Source organism: Lissotriton helveticus, chromosome 6 (genome assembly GCF_964261635.1).
Source record: "Lissotriton helveticus chromosome 6, aLisHel1.1, whole genome shotgun sequence".
In the NCBI taxonomy this organism is placed as follows: Eukaryota; Metazoa; Chordata; class Amphibia; order Caudata; family Salamandridae; genus Lissotriton; species Lissotriton helveticus.
The window spans coordinates 948,832,671-948,850,823 of record NC_136067.1 but is presented as its reverse complement, the minus strand read 5'-3'; the positions used below and the strand labels follow the sequence as shown (position 1 = coordinate 948,850,823).

General features: G+C 48.5%; 1 protein-coding gene across 2 annotated transcripts in view; it reads left to right on the top strand.

Annotated features, from left to right (window-relative positions):
- The window catches only part of NLRC4 (NLR family CARD domain containing 4), a 176,721-nt gene that overhangs the window by 24,698 nt on the left and 133,870 nt on the right, over positions 1-18,153 (top strand). For both annotated transcript variants that reach the window (XM_078648600.1, XM_078648601.1), the window contains exons 3-4: positions 15,135-15,395; positions 15,849-17,771. In XM_078648600.1, the coding sequence (XP_078504726.1) occupies positions 15,135-15,395; positions 15,849-17,771 (2,184 nt within the window). The remainder of the gene's footprint in view (positions 1-15,134; positions 15,396-15,848; positions 17,772-18,153) is intronic.

The window sequence follows — 18,153 nt, the reverse complement described above, 5'->3', positions numbered from 1 at the left end:
AGTTGCAGACCCACACAATGGCTGCCTGTGGTGTGTTGGGTCCAAGCATGACTTGAAGTCCTGCGGCAAATGCTCCCTGATTTACCCAAAGCCGAACACAGAGCGTAAGGTGAAGCTGTATGTCACAGAGCACAAGAAAGCTGGCAGTTTCCACTTCAATACCAAGCCCTGCTCCTGCTCTAAGTACAGGATCTACTCCAGGTCCCAGTCTTGCTCTTACCATCCTCTGGTAAGTTGAAAATGAAGTCGAAAGACAAGTCTCATAACAGGCGGAAGAAGTCCAAATGGGATTCTTCTCCTTCCCATCACTCCCACTCCGGGAGAGTTGCAACACAGTTGGCGTTGCAGGGATCCAAAACCACCCTCCTTATCAAATTCGAAACCTTTCCTGAGGCTGTTCTCGTTGCACCCTGAGTTTCCATGGCCTTCGATGACCCCGCAGCAAATAGAGGGCTTCAAAGAGGACGTGCTGCAACACTTTCAGATGACTCCCAGTCTCTCCAGAGTGCCTTCCAGCCCCATGGTTCCACCATTGCTCCCAACTTCTGCTAGCAGGGCCTCTTCCCAGTGCTGACTCACACCACTGAACCCGCGCCTGTCCCTTAGCTGTCTCATACCTCGACACCCGTGCAGGGGGACACATAGGTTCCAAACATTTGGATGCCACTTTCGCCTTCCCGAGGGGCCAGCTTTGGACCCATCCCAATACCTTTTTTGGATCTGGATATAACTGTTTCAAGACGCTTGGCTGATATCTAATTATGAAAAACAAATGTGCAGCCTCTGGCATTCTAGAGCTCCCTAGCTGGTTTCATTACCTCAACACCAGTACTAAAGGGGCTAGGCAATTGATGTGAATCAGATTGAGACACCAAGGCTTTCAAAGCATTCCTCATGAAGGCCATGATAGCAATGGGGCATTACACCGATGCAGGTCTGTATTTAGGCTTGCAAAATAATAGTGGCCTTAATACTTCTGAGACAGAGTTTGACACCCTACTAGGGCCCTCTATAGAGGAGAGTGCATTTTTTTGTGGTGATGGTCTGCTGAGCTGCTGAGGTATAGGGCCTTTAGTTGCATATGGTGGAAACCAAGCAGCATTTACTAAAGGAGATTTTACATCCTGAGTCTGCAACTTGAAAGTCCTTGCTGACTTTTGATGAGGCACTTGCTGAGGCATTGATGGCAGCCTAGTGTTAGCCTTGTTTGGCTCTGAATAGTACCTGAGTTCTGAGAGCTTGGTGGATCACGCTGGAAAGGGAACAAAGCGCATTGACATGTTTGGAAATAAGATTTTTCATCAGCTAATTTGGCATTCAATCAATCAATCAATCAAGAAATTTGTATAGCGCGCTACTCACCCGGAGGGTCTCAAGGCGCTTTGGGGGAGGGGGGGTCCGCTACTGGTCGACAGCCAGGTCTTCAGTTGCTTCCTGAAGTAGAGGTGGTCTTGGGTAAGACGGAGTTGGATGGGGAGTGAATTCCAGGTCTTGGCTGCCAGGTAGGAGAAGGTCCCTGAACACAATTTGTTTGCTAGGTCGCAATATACACACCCTCAGGCTAGCCTCCCATTACTGAGGAATTCAGGAACATGTTTGCATAAAAAATCCAGGATGGACAGGATCCGGCTACATACGTATTGTGAGCTGGACTATACATGACAGACTATTGCTACACTGGGAGGGTTTAAGGTATTCCAGAATAGAAAGGCGCACTACCTAGTAACCGCACGGTATCGTGTTGTAGAGTGTCAGACTCCAGGCAAGGAGGCGGGCGGTAATCCCTCGTAACCGCTCAGAGGTGGATTACACATCCACACTAATTTGTACAAAATCAACAAAAGCCCCTGCTCTAGGAAAATATCATACAGGCTCGGTGAGTCCTGGTTATGGTGCAGTAGTGTATTGCGCACATCAATAGTGTTTCAGAGTCAACAGAAAGAAAGTTCAATGAGGTAGAATCCTTGTTATGGAAAACAAATTTATTGTTCCTCTTGTTCTGGCCAACACGTGTTTCATCGCAGGGAAACAGACTGCGAATCTTCAGGGCTGGGTATAGATACAAAAGATGCATTTGTATGGTTGATTTGACATGAGTGAAAACGTGGTAGGTGACCCTTGGTGGTATAAAACGGGCATGCCATAGGGTGACATTGTGTCATACATGTGTGACTTGATATCTATGTTACTCGTGACTGTGAAAGGTGGTAATCTTTTTATCGTGGGTATACAGATTGTGTGGATGTGACTTTAGCAATCTAAAGTTATTAACATCCTTAAAAGCAAACACATTGACCAGTGTGCGTGGATAATATTTCAAATAAGACGACATGGGAAAGAACATGAAAAGTGGTGAATAACGAGTGAAAAAGTGTCCGTGCTTGTTGGCGGGTACATGCCCCATTGTGACTTGTAGTGACTTTTCAGTGTCTCAATTATATCAATTATATTTAAAAAAAAAGGGCTTTTTAGCAAAATACATTGACAATTCCATATAGTACGCTAGGCAGGAGCGAATAGTGCTGTTATATGTGCAAAAAGAGATGTTTTTAGCCTGTTTATTCTTAGTTAATGGATTTTGTCGGTTTGCACGATGATAAATACAAATTGATAGAGCCCTAGTGCTCATTCCCATGTAATCGGTACTCCAAGTATAATTATATTATTATTAGACAAGATCGTTTTGTACGCCACTGGTTAATGTGAGCGCCAACTTGGAAAAGGAGGATATCTATTCAAGAGGGTGTGCTTGGAGAAAGTACTTGCATATTTCAACTCCGAACACCAAACATAAAATAAAATAACTTGTGTTCGTCCAGGACACGCATTTTATGTTATCACAGTAATTGGAGTGTGGGATATATTTATTGTGAGGCTAAATTTAATTTTAGTCCCAAAACAGTATCTAAGCATAGGTGTGCAACTCACCCTTTTGAGAGAAAAGTCGGAAGTAGTGATGTGGCAACGAGTATTGTTAATGCGCTAGGAAGCGTAGTCAGGTGGTTCCTACAGGTAAACATAGTATTGTATCAAAAAAGGTGATGAAACGAGACAGTGATATATATCGTATCACGTAAAACCATTACGGGAGCTAGTACTACATCGAAACAAACCATCGATATATAATCATACCTTAATAAGGTTATAGGAAAACCATGGCCGGGAGGAGAAGAGATTAAAGCTGTTACGCTCGAAATCGGGTAATCAGGCGGGTACACCTGTAGAGTAAATAATGAAAAACCAAGAGTGGTGTAATCTTCTCTCATTATAATTCGGTTTGTTTTGGAGAAGGGAAAAGGTTGGTATGCAAGGCGAGATGATTTACCTGAAAAGATTCGTTCCCCCTCCTGTGGTTCCCGGTGCCGTTGTTCGAAAACGGTCACCTGACAGGAAGTGGGGGTGTCTATTTAAGCCTTACTTCCGGTATTTGCTCTGTCAGTCCTAAAAAAAACTAGAGCGGTAACGTCTCGTTTAGTAAGTCGAAACGTTGGCCGTATTTAGAAAAAATACTACATTCTAATATCGGGTTGGGTGAATCAAATGGAAAAAGATGGTTACAGGTAGAAATCTCAGAATTGGCGTTCTGATAAATGGAGTGAAATATGCGAAAACCCAAGAATCAGTTGGTATTCCGATTTAGCAGAATGAGTTAAAACGGAAGCTAAAAATCAAAAGCGTATTCGCATAATTAGGAGTTAACCCGGTTGATGTCCGGTTGGATGAGAGTATTAAGAGCGAAAATTGCACTAATTATACTGATTCTTGGTTCTGATGATGGTAGTGTTTAGTGTTGTTTGGTGTGACCCTAAGCAGACGATTTAACAGCAAAGTACATATTTATAAAACAAAGTAATCCAGTGAGTACATACAGTTACGTAATTTCTAACAAACAGCAAAAAGAAAGGCGTGTGAGACCACATATTAAGCAGATATGTTGTGGTATAATCATAAACATAGGTCTTATTCAGAAAATTTATACAGAAAATTTATACCCCTATTGTAATGTGGAATTGGGTTTAAAGATATGTTCTGATTCTTTGTGAGGACTAGTTTTGATTTGATTTAGTTCCCTAAGAAGTATTGCATCTCAGGGTCGTAGTTTAAGCCGAGTTCAATACTGCGAAGACGCATGATCCAGGTCGCTTCTTTGCGTCTCAAGGTTAGCTCTCGGTTGCCACCTCTTATGTGAGTGGGTACTGTTTCAATGCGTGGCCTTAATACTTCTGAGACAGAGTTTGACACCCTACTAGGGCCCTCTATAGAGGAGAGTGCATTTTTTTGTGGTGATGGTCTGCTGAGCTGCTGAGGTATAGGGCCTTTAGTTGCATATGGTGGAAACCAAGCAGCATTTACTAAAGGAGATTTTACATCCTGAGTCTGCAACTTGAAAGTCCTTGCTGACTTTTGATGAGGCACTTGCTGAGGCATTGATGGCAGCCTAGTGTTAGCCTTGTTTGGCTCTGAATAGTACCTGAGTTCTGAGAGCTTGGTGGATCACGCTGGAAAGGGAACAAAGCGCATTGACATGTTTGGAAATAAGATTTTTCATCAGCTAATTTGGCATTCAATCAATCAATCAATCAAGAAATTTGTATAGCGCGCTACTCACCCGGAGGGTCTCAAGGCGCTTTGGGGGAGGGGGGGTCCGCTACTGGTCGACAGCCAGGTCTTCAGTTGCTTCCTGAAGTAGAGGTGGTCTTGGGTAAGACGGAGTTGGATGGGGAGTGAATTCCAGGTCTTGGCTGCCAGGTAGGAGAAGGTCCCTGAACACAATTTGTTTGCTAGGTCGCAATATACACACCCTCAGGCTAGCCTCCCATTACTGAGGAATTCAGGAACATGTTTGCATAAAAAATCCAGGATGGACAGGATCCGGCTACATACGTATTGTGAGCTGGACTATACATGACAGACTATCGGTCTCATCATGAGCACCTATGTGGTTATTTGATGTCATGCCACATTTATGATCTGTCATGGTCGATCTGCGTCTAATCGCATGGAAGAGCTTAATAAAAAACAACTTATGTCAAGTCACTTTTTAAAAAGGGGGATGAAAGTCAACCTCATTGTTATCACCTGATTTCTCTGCTGGATGGCTCAGTTAAAATCTTGGGCAGGGTTATTTTGGCTAAAATAGAATTGTGGGCGCTCTAGTCCCAATCGCTTTCGATCTATCAGTTTGGGTTTCAGCCATGACTCTGAACCGTGGAGCAGACACTAAATTTGGCATTAATTGTCCAAAAATATACAAAGGCACAAAAGGGTTGGGTACACTTAGCCCTTTATGGACTTAATGTGTGCCATCGATACAGTGGACCGTTCTAAATTATGGCCCATAATGGCACAGTTTGGGATTGATGGAGCAATTATTACCTTGCTTAGGAGGCTCTATGAATATTTATCATCCTCAGTACGGTATAATACCAAGGGGGATCTAGGGGCGTGGCTACGCGCGCAATGGCGGAGGACGCGCTAGGGTAGAGCTCTGTGGCGAGCTCCCATTCCCTGGGCCGATTCTCCGCCACATTTGCCCGCAGCCGCCAGAAACTTCGAGCGGACCCTCGCGGAGCGGTAATCGGCACCTGGGCCGACTTTGAAAGTGAAGACCCGGCGCGGCTAGCACCGGCCTTTCCTGCGGCCCGCCTGCGGGGCCGGCAACTCCCGGACCGGCGGAGTGACCACGAGAGGCCGCGGCTCGGGCCTACCGAGTAGGCCCCGAAAATCGGACATCAACCCGGACGGGGGCGGACCCTTCGGAGGCCGCAGCTGAGAAGCAGAGGAACCCTGACTGCCGGAAGCCGTCTCCAGCGCGCTGCTGCCTGCCTGCCAGGGGCCTGATCGGAAGACGGAGCAGACACCATACCGCACCCGTCCCGCCGCTGTGCTGCTGAGGGTCCGGAGGTGAGCCGCCATTGCTTGGCTGAGAGGGGACGCGCGTGGTGGAGCTGTGACCCCGAGCTAGCGACTAGAGACCCAGCGTGGCCTGCGGCGGCCCCCTCCAGTGGCCCCCGGAGAGAACTGTGCCTTCCCCAACTGGCGGAGGGGCCGCGGAGACGCAGAATCTGTGATTGACGAGCAGGCCCCAGCCTGCAACGTCCGCCCTGCAACGAGCGACCTCCCCGGCGGCCGCCACTGACCTCGGGGAACCTTTGGGCGGCTGGGGGCCCGGAATACGGAGTGAGCATACCTGGCCTCCTTACACCCGTGAGAGGGGAGGTAGAGACCCCGGGAAGACCTGACGGAGCGCCTGGGACGGAACCCCAAGCCCACGCAGAGCAGCTATCGGGAGGCACCTGCTGCCGCCTGCGCCCTGTGGGCCCTCCCCTCTGACACTGCGACCGCAGTCCAGCCGCGCACATTGACTGTTGGGTGGCTGCAGCTGGCAAGACGACTGGTCCCTGCGCAGGGGCCCCACAACACCGCGCGTGGCATAGCCATCCATAGCCCAGGCCCACATCGAGAGCAGGATGGCGGGGGGCAGACCTGAGGCGGAGAGAGGCAGGGTCCTGGCTGGCGACCCTCGACGAGTGCACCACTGGAGGAGGCTGCCTATTCGCACCCCAAGACGACCTGGTGAGGGAGGCGCGCGGGGAGCCGGCGGACTGCTTGAGAGACGTTGCCTGGCACACGGGCCTGCCGCGGGAACACCCCTCTCCCGCACCATCTGAGACGCTGGCAGGGCGGCTCCGCACATGTCCGGTGGAGTGAGGACGCGTACTGGGACAGGAGGAGCCCCGCTGAAGAGCAGAACAGGCAAGTCGCAGAACAAGATGGCCGCCGATCAGGTAACTGCGAGGTTGAATAGCGTGCTCGCGGCTATGGAGCGTATGGAACAGTCGCTGCAGCAGACCAGAACCTCCCTGGAGTCAAAAATAGACAGTCTCGCGATTGACCTCACCCACCTGCAAGACGACCACAGGAAGCTGACCGACCGGACCAAGACGCTGGAAGGAGTGGTTAAAGAACTTGAACCCAAAGTCACTCAGACGGACAAACTAGTGCAGGACCTCCTTAACAGAGTGGACTTCTTGGAAGACAGGGCCGAGGATGCAGAAGGAAGGGCGAGACGCAATAACATTAGACTTGTGGGGGTCCCGGAAAATTGGGAAGGGAACCGACCAGCACAACGAGTGGAGGACTGGCTCAGGGACCTGCTACCCACGCACGCGCTTTCACCGCACTTTGTAGTGGAGAGGGCGCACAGAGTTCCAACGAGGCCCCACACTACAGGCACGAATCCAAGGCCGCTCCTCATCAGGATCCTCAATTATAGGGACAGAGACACGGTGCTGCGGGAAACCCGAAGACTTGGGGAAGTCCGTATAGATAATGCCAATATAATGTTTTTCCCAGACTACACTGTCCAAGTGCAACGTCAGCGACACGATTTCCTAGAGGCTAAGCGGAGACTACGAGACGCAGGCTTGAAATATTCCCTCCTCTTTCCTGCCAAGCTGAGAGTGGTGGCGCGGGACAAAACCTACTTCTTTAACACCCCTGAAGAGGTCGGTGAATGGCTGGACAGCGGCATAGAAACGACGCCACGGCAGGCACCAGGGACCGGGACGAGGCCGAGAACACGTGGGCCGCGACGTCGCCGTGGGAACAGAGGCCAGCAGAATAGGCGCCCGGAGGAAACATCGCGCCACTCCCCGCCAGCAGATCAAATGCTTGAGGAACAACGAGATGAGCTTCGCAGAATCTCCCAATTGAGCAATTCGCCAGGATCGGAAGTCACTCTGGACCCTGGCTAACAGATGATCCCTAGCGATGATGAGGCCATTTACGGGATACCGGACTCCCAGGTATCAGTGGAACTCCCAGAGGTCACACCGCAGACGGCGGACATGCTCCACTGATGGCGCTTACACACTGATCGCATGCACTGTTGCACCGACGGGGACGGAGCAGTGACTGAAGGGACAGTCAGACGAGCTGCACGCTGGTCGTCTGCCGGAATGGCTCCCAGGGCCTGGGCGGTAGCCGGCTTGTCCTTCACACAGTGAGTACTTCCCCCAGACTCATGGCCCTTGAGGAGGCAGGAGGGTGGTGGAACAGTATTGCCATAATTACCCCTTCACACCCCCTAGTCTGTGATACCACCTTCCCCAGCCTCGCTAACTGGTCGGGGGATGCAGTAACCCCCCTCACCGCATGACTTTCCCACACTGGGTTAACGGAGGGTCGGCAGGCATCCGCTCACCCACTACAAAGACTGGCCGAGAGGGTGGATCCCCTCATGGGGCTGTCGACGCCAAGATCTGGTGAACTGATTATGGCTGCATGTACACTAACGCATAAGGCCCAGGGAAGGGCTCTGATCTTCCTTATTGTATACCTATTTGAACCGTCCGGACCGTGATTAGCACACGATCCCCCCAGACTTGAAAAGTTGTTCCTCTCATTTTGAGGATATGGACGGTGGCCCGTTTCGCTACTGCCCTTTTGGTATTTTAGGGGAGTTTCCCCATAGTTGGCTTTTACTGCTAATTGTTTTTTCCCCCTTTTTTGATGTGGTAGCACGATGGATGGGTGCTGAGCAGATGTGTGTGGGGGCGGAGGAGGGGAGCATACTATGGCACGATGACGATGAACAATATATGCACCTGGAATATTAGAGGTATGCACACTCCAGCACGCCGTTATCAAATATAATCATACTTGAAAAGGCACCGGGTGCAGATTGCACTCCTGCAGGAAACACACTTGAACAAGGCGGAAGTGGTCGCACTGCGGCGCAGGTGGAGGGGGCAACTGTATGCTACTGAGTACTCCTCGTTCGCCCGGGGAGCGCTGATATGGGTGAAGCCGGGTACCCCCTTTGCAATGACTGATGTCCAAACTGACCCGGAGGGCAGATATGTGTTGGTGAGGGGCCGCATTGATGGGCAACCTATAGTACTGGCATCCATATACTCTCTGAACACGGAACAGGGGGGCTTCCTGGCACGCATCTCAGAGAAGCTGGCGCCTTGGCACGGAGTCCCCTGGGTTCTGGGGGGGGGGACTACAACACGGTGCTGGATCCCACACTGGACCGCTCGGCCCCGCCTAGACCCGATGCCACATCCCTGGGAGCCACGAGGGCACTCACCCAGTGGGCGACACAATGGGACCTAAGGGATGCATGGCGCGCACATAACCCTAACACTAAAGTATACTCCTACTACTCGGGGGCACACTCGTTACATGTCCGCTTAGACAGATATATGGTGTCCTCGGAACTGCTGCCACACATAACAGATTCGCAGTACCTTGGCAGAACACATTCTGACCACAACCCGCACACGCTGCACATAGCTTGGGAGCGCCCACACCCGCCCATCCCCACGTGGTGCTTACAGCCGGCTCTACTGCTAGACGCCCCCTTCCGAGATTCCCTGCAGGCCTGCGTGGCGGGTTACTTTGCTGACAACTCGGGCACGGCGTCCTCCCCGCAGATCGAGTGGGACGCCTTCAAGGTTGTGGTGCGGGGCCACTGCCTGGGCACACAGGGCGGCATCCAGACACAGCTAGAGACCGATCTGCGAGGAGTAGAGGCTGACTTGCTCCGCTGGGAACAGGAGGCGGTAGAGGGAACAGACGACGGGCTGGGTGAGGCCCGTGCGGAACATATGGCGCTACTAGAACGATTGCGTAACGTTAACTATGCAGCCAACTCGGCGCGAACACACCAATTCAGCGACAAACCCGGGAGACTGCTGGCCTGGCTGGTCAGACAGGAGGGTCGTACTGAGCCGGTGTCCGCCATCCGGACAGCCGTGGGAGAGGTGGTGTACACTCAAAGTGCAATACATAGGGCCTTTGTGCAGCACTACCGAGCCCTATACAGGTCCCAGCTGCGGGTTTCGTCGGTGTCCATAGCGGCCTACCTAGAGAACGTCCCACTGCCGTCCCTTACGGACGCGCAGCGGGGAGACTTGGGGGCGCCTTTCACACAGGAGGAGAATCGCGAGGCTATCTTCGCCCTCTCCAATGGCAAATCACCGGGTCCAGATGGCCTACCTGCCGAATTTTTAAAAACCTGTTCAGATGCACTGATCCCGGAACTGCTTAAAATGTATAATGCTGCGATAGAAGACTCGGCGCTTCCGGCCACGCTAAATGAGGCCAACCTGGTTTCGCTTTTGAAGCCAGGCAGGGACGGAACGAACATGGGCTCCTACAGGCCTTTGGCTATGCTGAACACTGATTACAAAATCTTCACCTCTTTGCTGGCCCGACGCCTAGCTATAGAGGTCCCGGCCCTGGTACATGCTGACCAAAATGGTTTCGTGCCGGCGAGGAGTACCTCGCGCAATCTCCGCCGTCTCTTCCGCATACAGGAAGCCGCCGTGACACACTGGCCGAGATCGGGTTGTCTGGGTCTCGACCTCGAGAAGGCCTTCGATTCGGTGGAGTGGCCCTATCTGGGAGCAGTACTGGACAGATTTGGCCTGGGAGACGCATTTGAGGAGATGGTTGACCTAATCTATCAGCGGCCCAGTGTCAGAGTGCAAACGGGCGGCCTGCTCTCAGAGGCGGTGCGGGTGCGCAGACAGGGTTGCCCACTGTCGCCCCTACTCTTCTCACTGGCTATCGAACCCCTGACTGCGCTGCTGAGAACACGGGGGGCGGGCTGGGAGATCCAACTGGCTGATGGAACACATATAGTTTCGCTATACGCGGACGACTTGCTTCTATACATACGAGACCTCACAGCAGTGCCGGACGAACTGTCAGATATCTTCCAGACGTTTGAAACAATGTCGGGGCTTAAAGTCAATTGGGCGAAGTCCGGAGTGTATTCATTTAGCCGAGACACGCAGAAGTGCGACGTGCACCTAGGAGGTGTCAGGCTAACCTGGTATCCTACCACCTTTAAATACCTTGGAGTGCACATATATAGAGACGTGGAGAACGTACTGGAGGGGAACCTGGGACGAGCCATGTCCTCTTTACGAGCCCAGATGGCTTTCTGGAAGACACTGCCACTAAATGTACCGAGCAGGATTGCTTTAACTAAAATGATAGCATTGCCTAGACTGCTCTATCACTTTGCTAACACCCCGTTCTACGTCCCCGCAAAGATTTTCCGGGACCTTGAATCGATGATCCGAAACCTGATCTGGAATGCGGGACGCCCCCGAGTGGCCCTGACGAAACTATACTCCCCAGTAACGGAGGGTGGGCTGGCGGTTCCTAATATGGAGTTGTATTACTTGGCAGCACAGCTGCAATGGGTGACACACTGGCTGAGCGATGCGCATTTAGACGACACAGCCACCTCCACATACATATGGACACACACCCAGATACGCACGCTGTTCCATCCCTTGACCAAGGGGCCGCGCCCGCTGCCTCTACATGTAGATGTGGCCCGCAAGTGTTTCCTCCGCAATTTGAAACTGACCCGGGAAACCAAGCCATATGCGCCTGCGGTTCCTCTGTTGGGTACACCCAGAAGAGGTGGAGCAGTGACGGCGCGCACTCTAGAGAGTTGGACGGAGGCCGGAGTGGAAACGATGGGCGACCTTTACGCAGACGGGGCTTTGCTCCCATTTGAGGAGCTGGCAGAGGGCACGGGTCTGCCGGCGGGACAGTTCCTGACCCATGCGTCTATCCTGAGGACATACACAGACTCCTGGGGAGATATTCGGAAAGAGCCGCAGATGCACCATGCAATGCAGTATCTGCATGTGATGGGCAGTGGTACTCACATCATTCACTGGCTGGCGCAGGCCCTTCTACTACACACACAACGGTCCACACAGCCGATACGAGACAAATGGGCTACCCACCGAGGGAGGGAATGGACGGACAAGGAATGGACCATGATCCTAGCTGGCCCTATGAACATCCCGCGCAGCGCCCGCTTCCGAACTATCCAATTTTATATAATGCACCAGGCGTACTTGTCCCCAGACAGGATCAACAAATACTTCATGATTGACACCGCTGCCTGTCCCAGATGCGACCTGATAGGCGCGGACATTTTGCACATGCTCTGGAATTGCCCCTCTCTGGCCACATATTGGGGGGAGGGGACATCTCTCTTAACGCACAGCGCTGGCCCGTGGCTACCACACACTTGGGAGGCCTGCATACTGGGTTTGTATAGAAGAAATAAGCCTACTAAGACTCACGCCAGGTTCTGGGATTTAGGCCTCATCACAGCCAAGCGGTTAATCACCAAACACTGGAAAAAGCGGGAGCCGCCAATCCCCAAATATTGGTGTGCTTCCTTCACTAATTGGGCTAGAGCAGAAAGTGTAGCTTTACATCGGGAGGAGGTTGCGGGCATGAGGCAGGTTCCAATTGCGCAGCTCTGGGATGGTTTTGTGGGATCCCTCCAGAAAGAAGGCGCGACCAGGGGATTCATATAGGGATCGCCATGAGCGAGATGACACAGATGGAATAGATGAGGATACGCTAGGCGCGCAGATGGGGCTTCCCCCCCCAATGGCAGTCGCGCGTTCGAAGCGCTGGCTGTGTGGCATATCTAGATTGACTGAGGTTGCCGCCTCCCCGGATGCCCAGAGGGATGACAACTGCTCCCATAACATGTTCAACACACTAACTGGTGGGCCGGATAGCTGTCTACCTGCACACGCAAAGACAACAGGAAGGACCGTTACAGTATCCTCCTGGCCTCCATTCACGGCGACACTCTCTTACACACACTCTCCCTTCCCATCCACCCCCCCCACTCCCGTATAAAACACCCCCCGTTTACCTGTTCTGGATTCTTGCCTTCCATATATAGTTCATGAGCCTGGAGACATACACGTACACCGTATCAGACATTGGGACTGATGTGGGTTGCGCCTCTCCAGCTAACTGACAGGCTACACAACTACCCGTACGAAACACTACACAATGTAGGGATGAAACGAGAAGCTCCGCTGTCTCTTAGTGGGCGGAGTACCTCGTGGCAAGGGTTGACCACATACGAGAGTCAAATACACCCACACTATTGACAAACACTGGAGGTCTGCACGCAATCCTTATGGGTTTCGGAATCACGGCTGCTGCCATGTTCCTTGGAGATACAGCCGACAAAATGGGACACACCGATGAGAAATGTCCAGTTTACAGAGTTGAAATGTTTTTCTTTTTTATGTATAATAAAATAAGACGTCATTTGAAGGTACATTGTACATAAGAGCACCTGTAGCGCGAGGGTTACTGTTAACGACCTACGGCTTTATGTAGCCGATGTGTGACTGCATATACGTTACTTGCGTCTATTTGTACATCACGGACACCCACAAGTTGCAGCCGGCCCTAAGGGTTGTAGGCTATGCTATATGTACTGCCATGCGGAATATTAATAAACGTCTTAAAAAAAAAAAATACCAAGGGGGATCTAACAGAAGAATTCCCCTCTGATATGGGGGTTAGGCAGGGGTGTGTTCTGGCCCCATTTCTTTTCCTATTATATATTAATGGGTTAGGAGGAGCACAATAATGTAATGGGGGAAGGACCCCCCGAGGATTAATTTATGCAGAATTCCTGTATTAGTATATGCAGACAACGCTGTTAACGGCGTACACATTTTACTTGAGACCTTTAATGCTTTTATGAATGATTTAGGACTTAAGGTTAATCATTCTAAATCATTCATAATGAAATGTGGACCAAGAAAGTCTTAAAAAAGAAAATTTTTACTCGTGGGTCATGAAATTAAGAAAGTCCATCATTTCACCTACCTGGGGTTCCCATTTCACGTGGATCCTAATTGGAAATGCCTATTAAACGTTAGTCATGCAATTTCAAAAGTCAATTGACGCCATCTTTAGATTTGCCAAGAGATTAGGCCACAAGCCAATCAAATAAATGTTATGTGTCTATAAGAGTACATGTCTTTCAGTAGTAACTTTCGTGGCTGGTGTCTGGGGAGACGTAAATTGTAACTCACTCCAAGTAGCAGAAAATACGTTTATAAGGAGACATCTTACAGTGCCTCAGAGTTCGTCCGCCTCGTTCTGTCATGAGGAAGTTAGTCTGAGTTTTTTTAAAGATTACATCACACTGCAGCCACTAGTGCTCTGGCTAAGAATTTGGAATAAATCAGAGGCTGATTTTTGTCAAACAATATTAGCAGACTGTATGAAATTGGACAACAGCTTAGACATAACCTGGCTAAAATGCATTAAAACGAGTTTTGCTAAGATGGGCACTTCAGAATATTAAACAAATGCTGATACCCTGAGAAATGTTTCATCTGCTTCAATCAAATCACTTTTTTATCAAAGCCTTGAGCGGCCAAGTGCAGTGTGTTATTCCATCGGACATTCAGAGCTTTTTCATCAGCCACAAATAAAACTTGCCCTTTATCTGCAAATAAACCTGAATGAAAGGCAAAATGTTTTGCTGACTAGGCTCCGTCTGAAAACCATACATTTTCTGGACGCATTTCCTACCCAGTGCACATGGTTTTTCTCACTTCCTGTCTATCCTTGTGACAGTCTTTCATCACAAAGCACCAAGCACTTTGTTTGTAAATGTTATATTCCCCAGAGGAGGCAGTTTATTCGTCCATTATTATTAGCATCAGGGATTAGAGCTTATGCATGCAATGGCCTATCTACTTTCCTTAGGAACTACAAATATTATATATGGAGTTATAAAATACCTTTTTACTGTTTTTAAGATTCATAGTAAATACAAGGTATTTTTATTAATGTGTACTTCACTGTTTTTATTCTTATTTGTTTCTAATGAAAATGTTTGTATGTAAACTTTCATGGCTCTTTTTGAGTCTAATAAAGTATTGTGATCTGAACTAATGTCTGTATGCATAGGTGGTTCCCTTACACAGCTCTGTGCTGTCACTTCTGGAGACATTGTGAGATTGCTGTGGAATCCTAGAGCACCAAAAACCTCCACTAATTAGCAGTTATGTGTGGGATTATGACCAGAAAAATTGTCTCACACAGATTTCCACATCCCATGAGGTTTACCTTGTAATTGCACAATACTGGGGCGGATATCATACAGTAACTATAAATTTGCATAAATCTGCCCCAGTACTGTTCAACTTGTAATTAAGGCCATAACATGGTAAAAAAACAATTACTGAGAGAGGATCTTTAGTGTCATTGTGGTCCGTGCTTAATAAGTAATCAATCTTTTATTCAATCCATAGTGGACTTCATAAGGGACACCTTTCCGGATTTGATTTCAAGGCTCGGAATACCAATCACAGACCAAATCATTGATGATCTTTATCAACATGAAGTCCTATCACTGGAAGAAATGGACACCATTACTGCTGAAAGAGTGAGCCAAGTCCGGGCAAGACTACTGGTGTTGATGGTTTTAAGAAAAGGCCTTGCATCATGCAATCATTTTGTCCAGTCCCTTGAGGTGCGGGATCGGCTCCTCTTTCAGGACCTACAAGGGAAATGTAAGTAGACTCAGACTAGCCTCAAAATAAAAATCCCCTAGATAACTTAAGGTACAATTTGCACTAGCACTGCATTCCTGTGGTTTGGCTGGTGGATGAAGGTGCATCATGGTAACTGCAGTAAAAACTTTCTTGCAACCAAATCTGTGTGTTTTCGCTTTGGTACTATAGTTGATTGGTTTCCTCATGTAAGACATTAATGTGCATCCCAGTAATCGGTGCCTTTAATAATATTAATGAATAGATATATATATATATAGTACATTTTAAATTATGAATCCATGAAAGTTTGCTAGTATGATGCAATTCTATAGTAAATCTCCCCCTTATTGTAAATGTAAGTGTGTACCTGATGTGTGGTCTCTCTGTGGCCTAATGTTGACAGTTTGTATGCTTATGAAGTTGTTTTATTTTCATAACCTGGTGATATTTCCATATTTTCTCTCTGTGTAGGTGAGCTGGCTACGGCGATCCAAGCAGACTTTGAAAATTTGACTCAAGATTTGAAGGATTTGTACAAGTCTGCTGGTTTCCGCCAGTTTCATCCATTGGGAGATGAGACTGGCATTGACATCCTTTTTGATCTGGAAAACACTTTCACCGACCCGTTGCTCTGGAGGAAGGATATACACAATCGAAGGCTGGAGCAGATACCATTAGACACTTTTCTGCAGGAACTTGAAAGCCCTTGCATTATAGAAGGAGAAGCAGGAAAAGGCAAGACGACCCTTCTGAAACGAATCGCCACTCTTTGGGCCAGGGGAAAATGCAAAGCCCTGAAGAAATACAAGCTGGTATTCTTTATCACTCTAAGCAGCGCAAAGGTTGGTCTGTATGAGAGTCTCTGTGACCAACTTTTAGGTCTGTCCTACAAGTGGAACAAAATCCATTTTATGAAAGAATTGCGGGACCTCAAGGAAAAGGTGCTGTTTCTTTTAGATGGATATGATGAGTTTAAATCTAAAAGTTGTTTGGAACTGGACGCGCTTATAAAAGATAACTGTTCATACAAGAATACAGTTGTTGTGACCACTCGGACCGAAACCATCAAAGCAGTGAGAAGGTTTGGGTCAATGATTGTGGAAACAGGCGATTTGACGGAAGAAAGTGCTAAAATGCTTATTAAGAATGTCCTAGTTGAAGAAGGAGCTGAAGGGTTGCTGTCCCAGTTGGAGAGCTCCCCTTTTATGAAGAACCTAATGAAGACACCGCTCTTTGTGGTTATCGCCTGCGCCCTGCGGATGGGGGACAGTACTTCACCGCTCAACACTCAGACAGCTCTATTCCGCACTCTATATGACCTGATGGTAGAAAAGAATAAATATAAAACAAGGAATGTAGCATTAAATACTGTTGCACAGAGCATAGATCACTGTGGAGACTTGGCACTTGATGGTTTGTTTAACCATAGGTTTGATTTTGAGCAGGAAGACTTGGCAGCAGTGAAAGAAGAGGTTTTACTGGCTGCAGGCCTTTTACACAAGTATACCGCACAAAGGCTTTGGCCGGTTTATCGGTTCTTTCACAAGTCGTTTCAGGAGTACACTGCAGGCAGAAGGCTGTCTGAACTGTTGAGCTCTGACAGTAAAGCAGAGGTGATCAGAGGAGAGACTTACCTCAGCGAAATCAAATCAGTTTCTGAAGTTACCACTACTTATGGCAATTTGCTTTTGTACACTTGCGGTTCATCTAAAAGGTCCACTAGAAAAGTTGTACGACATTTGACATATGTTTACCAGCAGGGTGGCCCGTTTGGTCCATTGCCTTCAAGTGAGTTTGTAGACTATGGCATTGGTTTGTTTTATGAAAGCACTACTAAGTCTGACCTAAGTGAGGAATTTCAAGGACTGTTTTCTGGGAAAATAATGTACATTAACACCCAGAACATCTCTGCCCATTTATTTGACTTATTCAGATTTTTACCCAAATGTTTGAGCTCCCTTGATCTTATCAAATTGGATTTCTATGGCACTGTTGCTGTTTGCCCCAATGATAACCTGGAAGGAATGAGTGCAGGAGGGACAGAGCCACCTGCATGCGAGACCTACATTCCTAAGAAAGCAGTGGAGTTGTTTTTTGACTGGAACCAGGCCCTTGGTAAATTACAGATGACTCTCAAGGACTTCAGCAAGCTCAATAGAAAAGACATTAAGTACCTAGGAAAAATATGCTGCTCTGCAGACAGACTCAGCTTGCACATCAAGAATAGTGAAGGAATCACTAACACCCTCAAACAGGTTCTGGAGTCCTGCAGGAACATGCAAGATTTGATTGTTGAAGGCACTCCCCTCAGTTTAGAAGATGAGCAGCGAATTGTGGAAATGACAGACTTGAAATCAATATATATTCACAACCTGCAAACTGAGCGACTACAAGGTACTGTTTTACGTATAATATTGATATCTGCTTCTGATAATGGGCAGGATTTTTTTTTTTTGCTATGGTGAATCTCCTGGGGCGTTGAAATTATTTCCAGTAATCTATATGGCAGGTATTTTCTCAGTCACACCTTCCCTCCTTCCTCCCTCTCACTCTCTGTGTGTCTGATACACACACTCTCACAGAAATTCATAAGGCTGAGGGACTATATAGCACCTTTGTGTGTTTTTCCTACTTATATTTATGCTGGGAAACTTAATGCATGCATTCATTTTTATCACAGAGTGCAATTTGTGTTTTGCATATATTAGAGTGAAAAGCAATTTGAACTGAACTACTGTACGTTCCAACATGGCGGTATGTAAGGATGTTGGGTGGT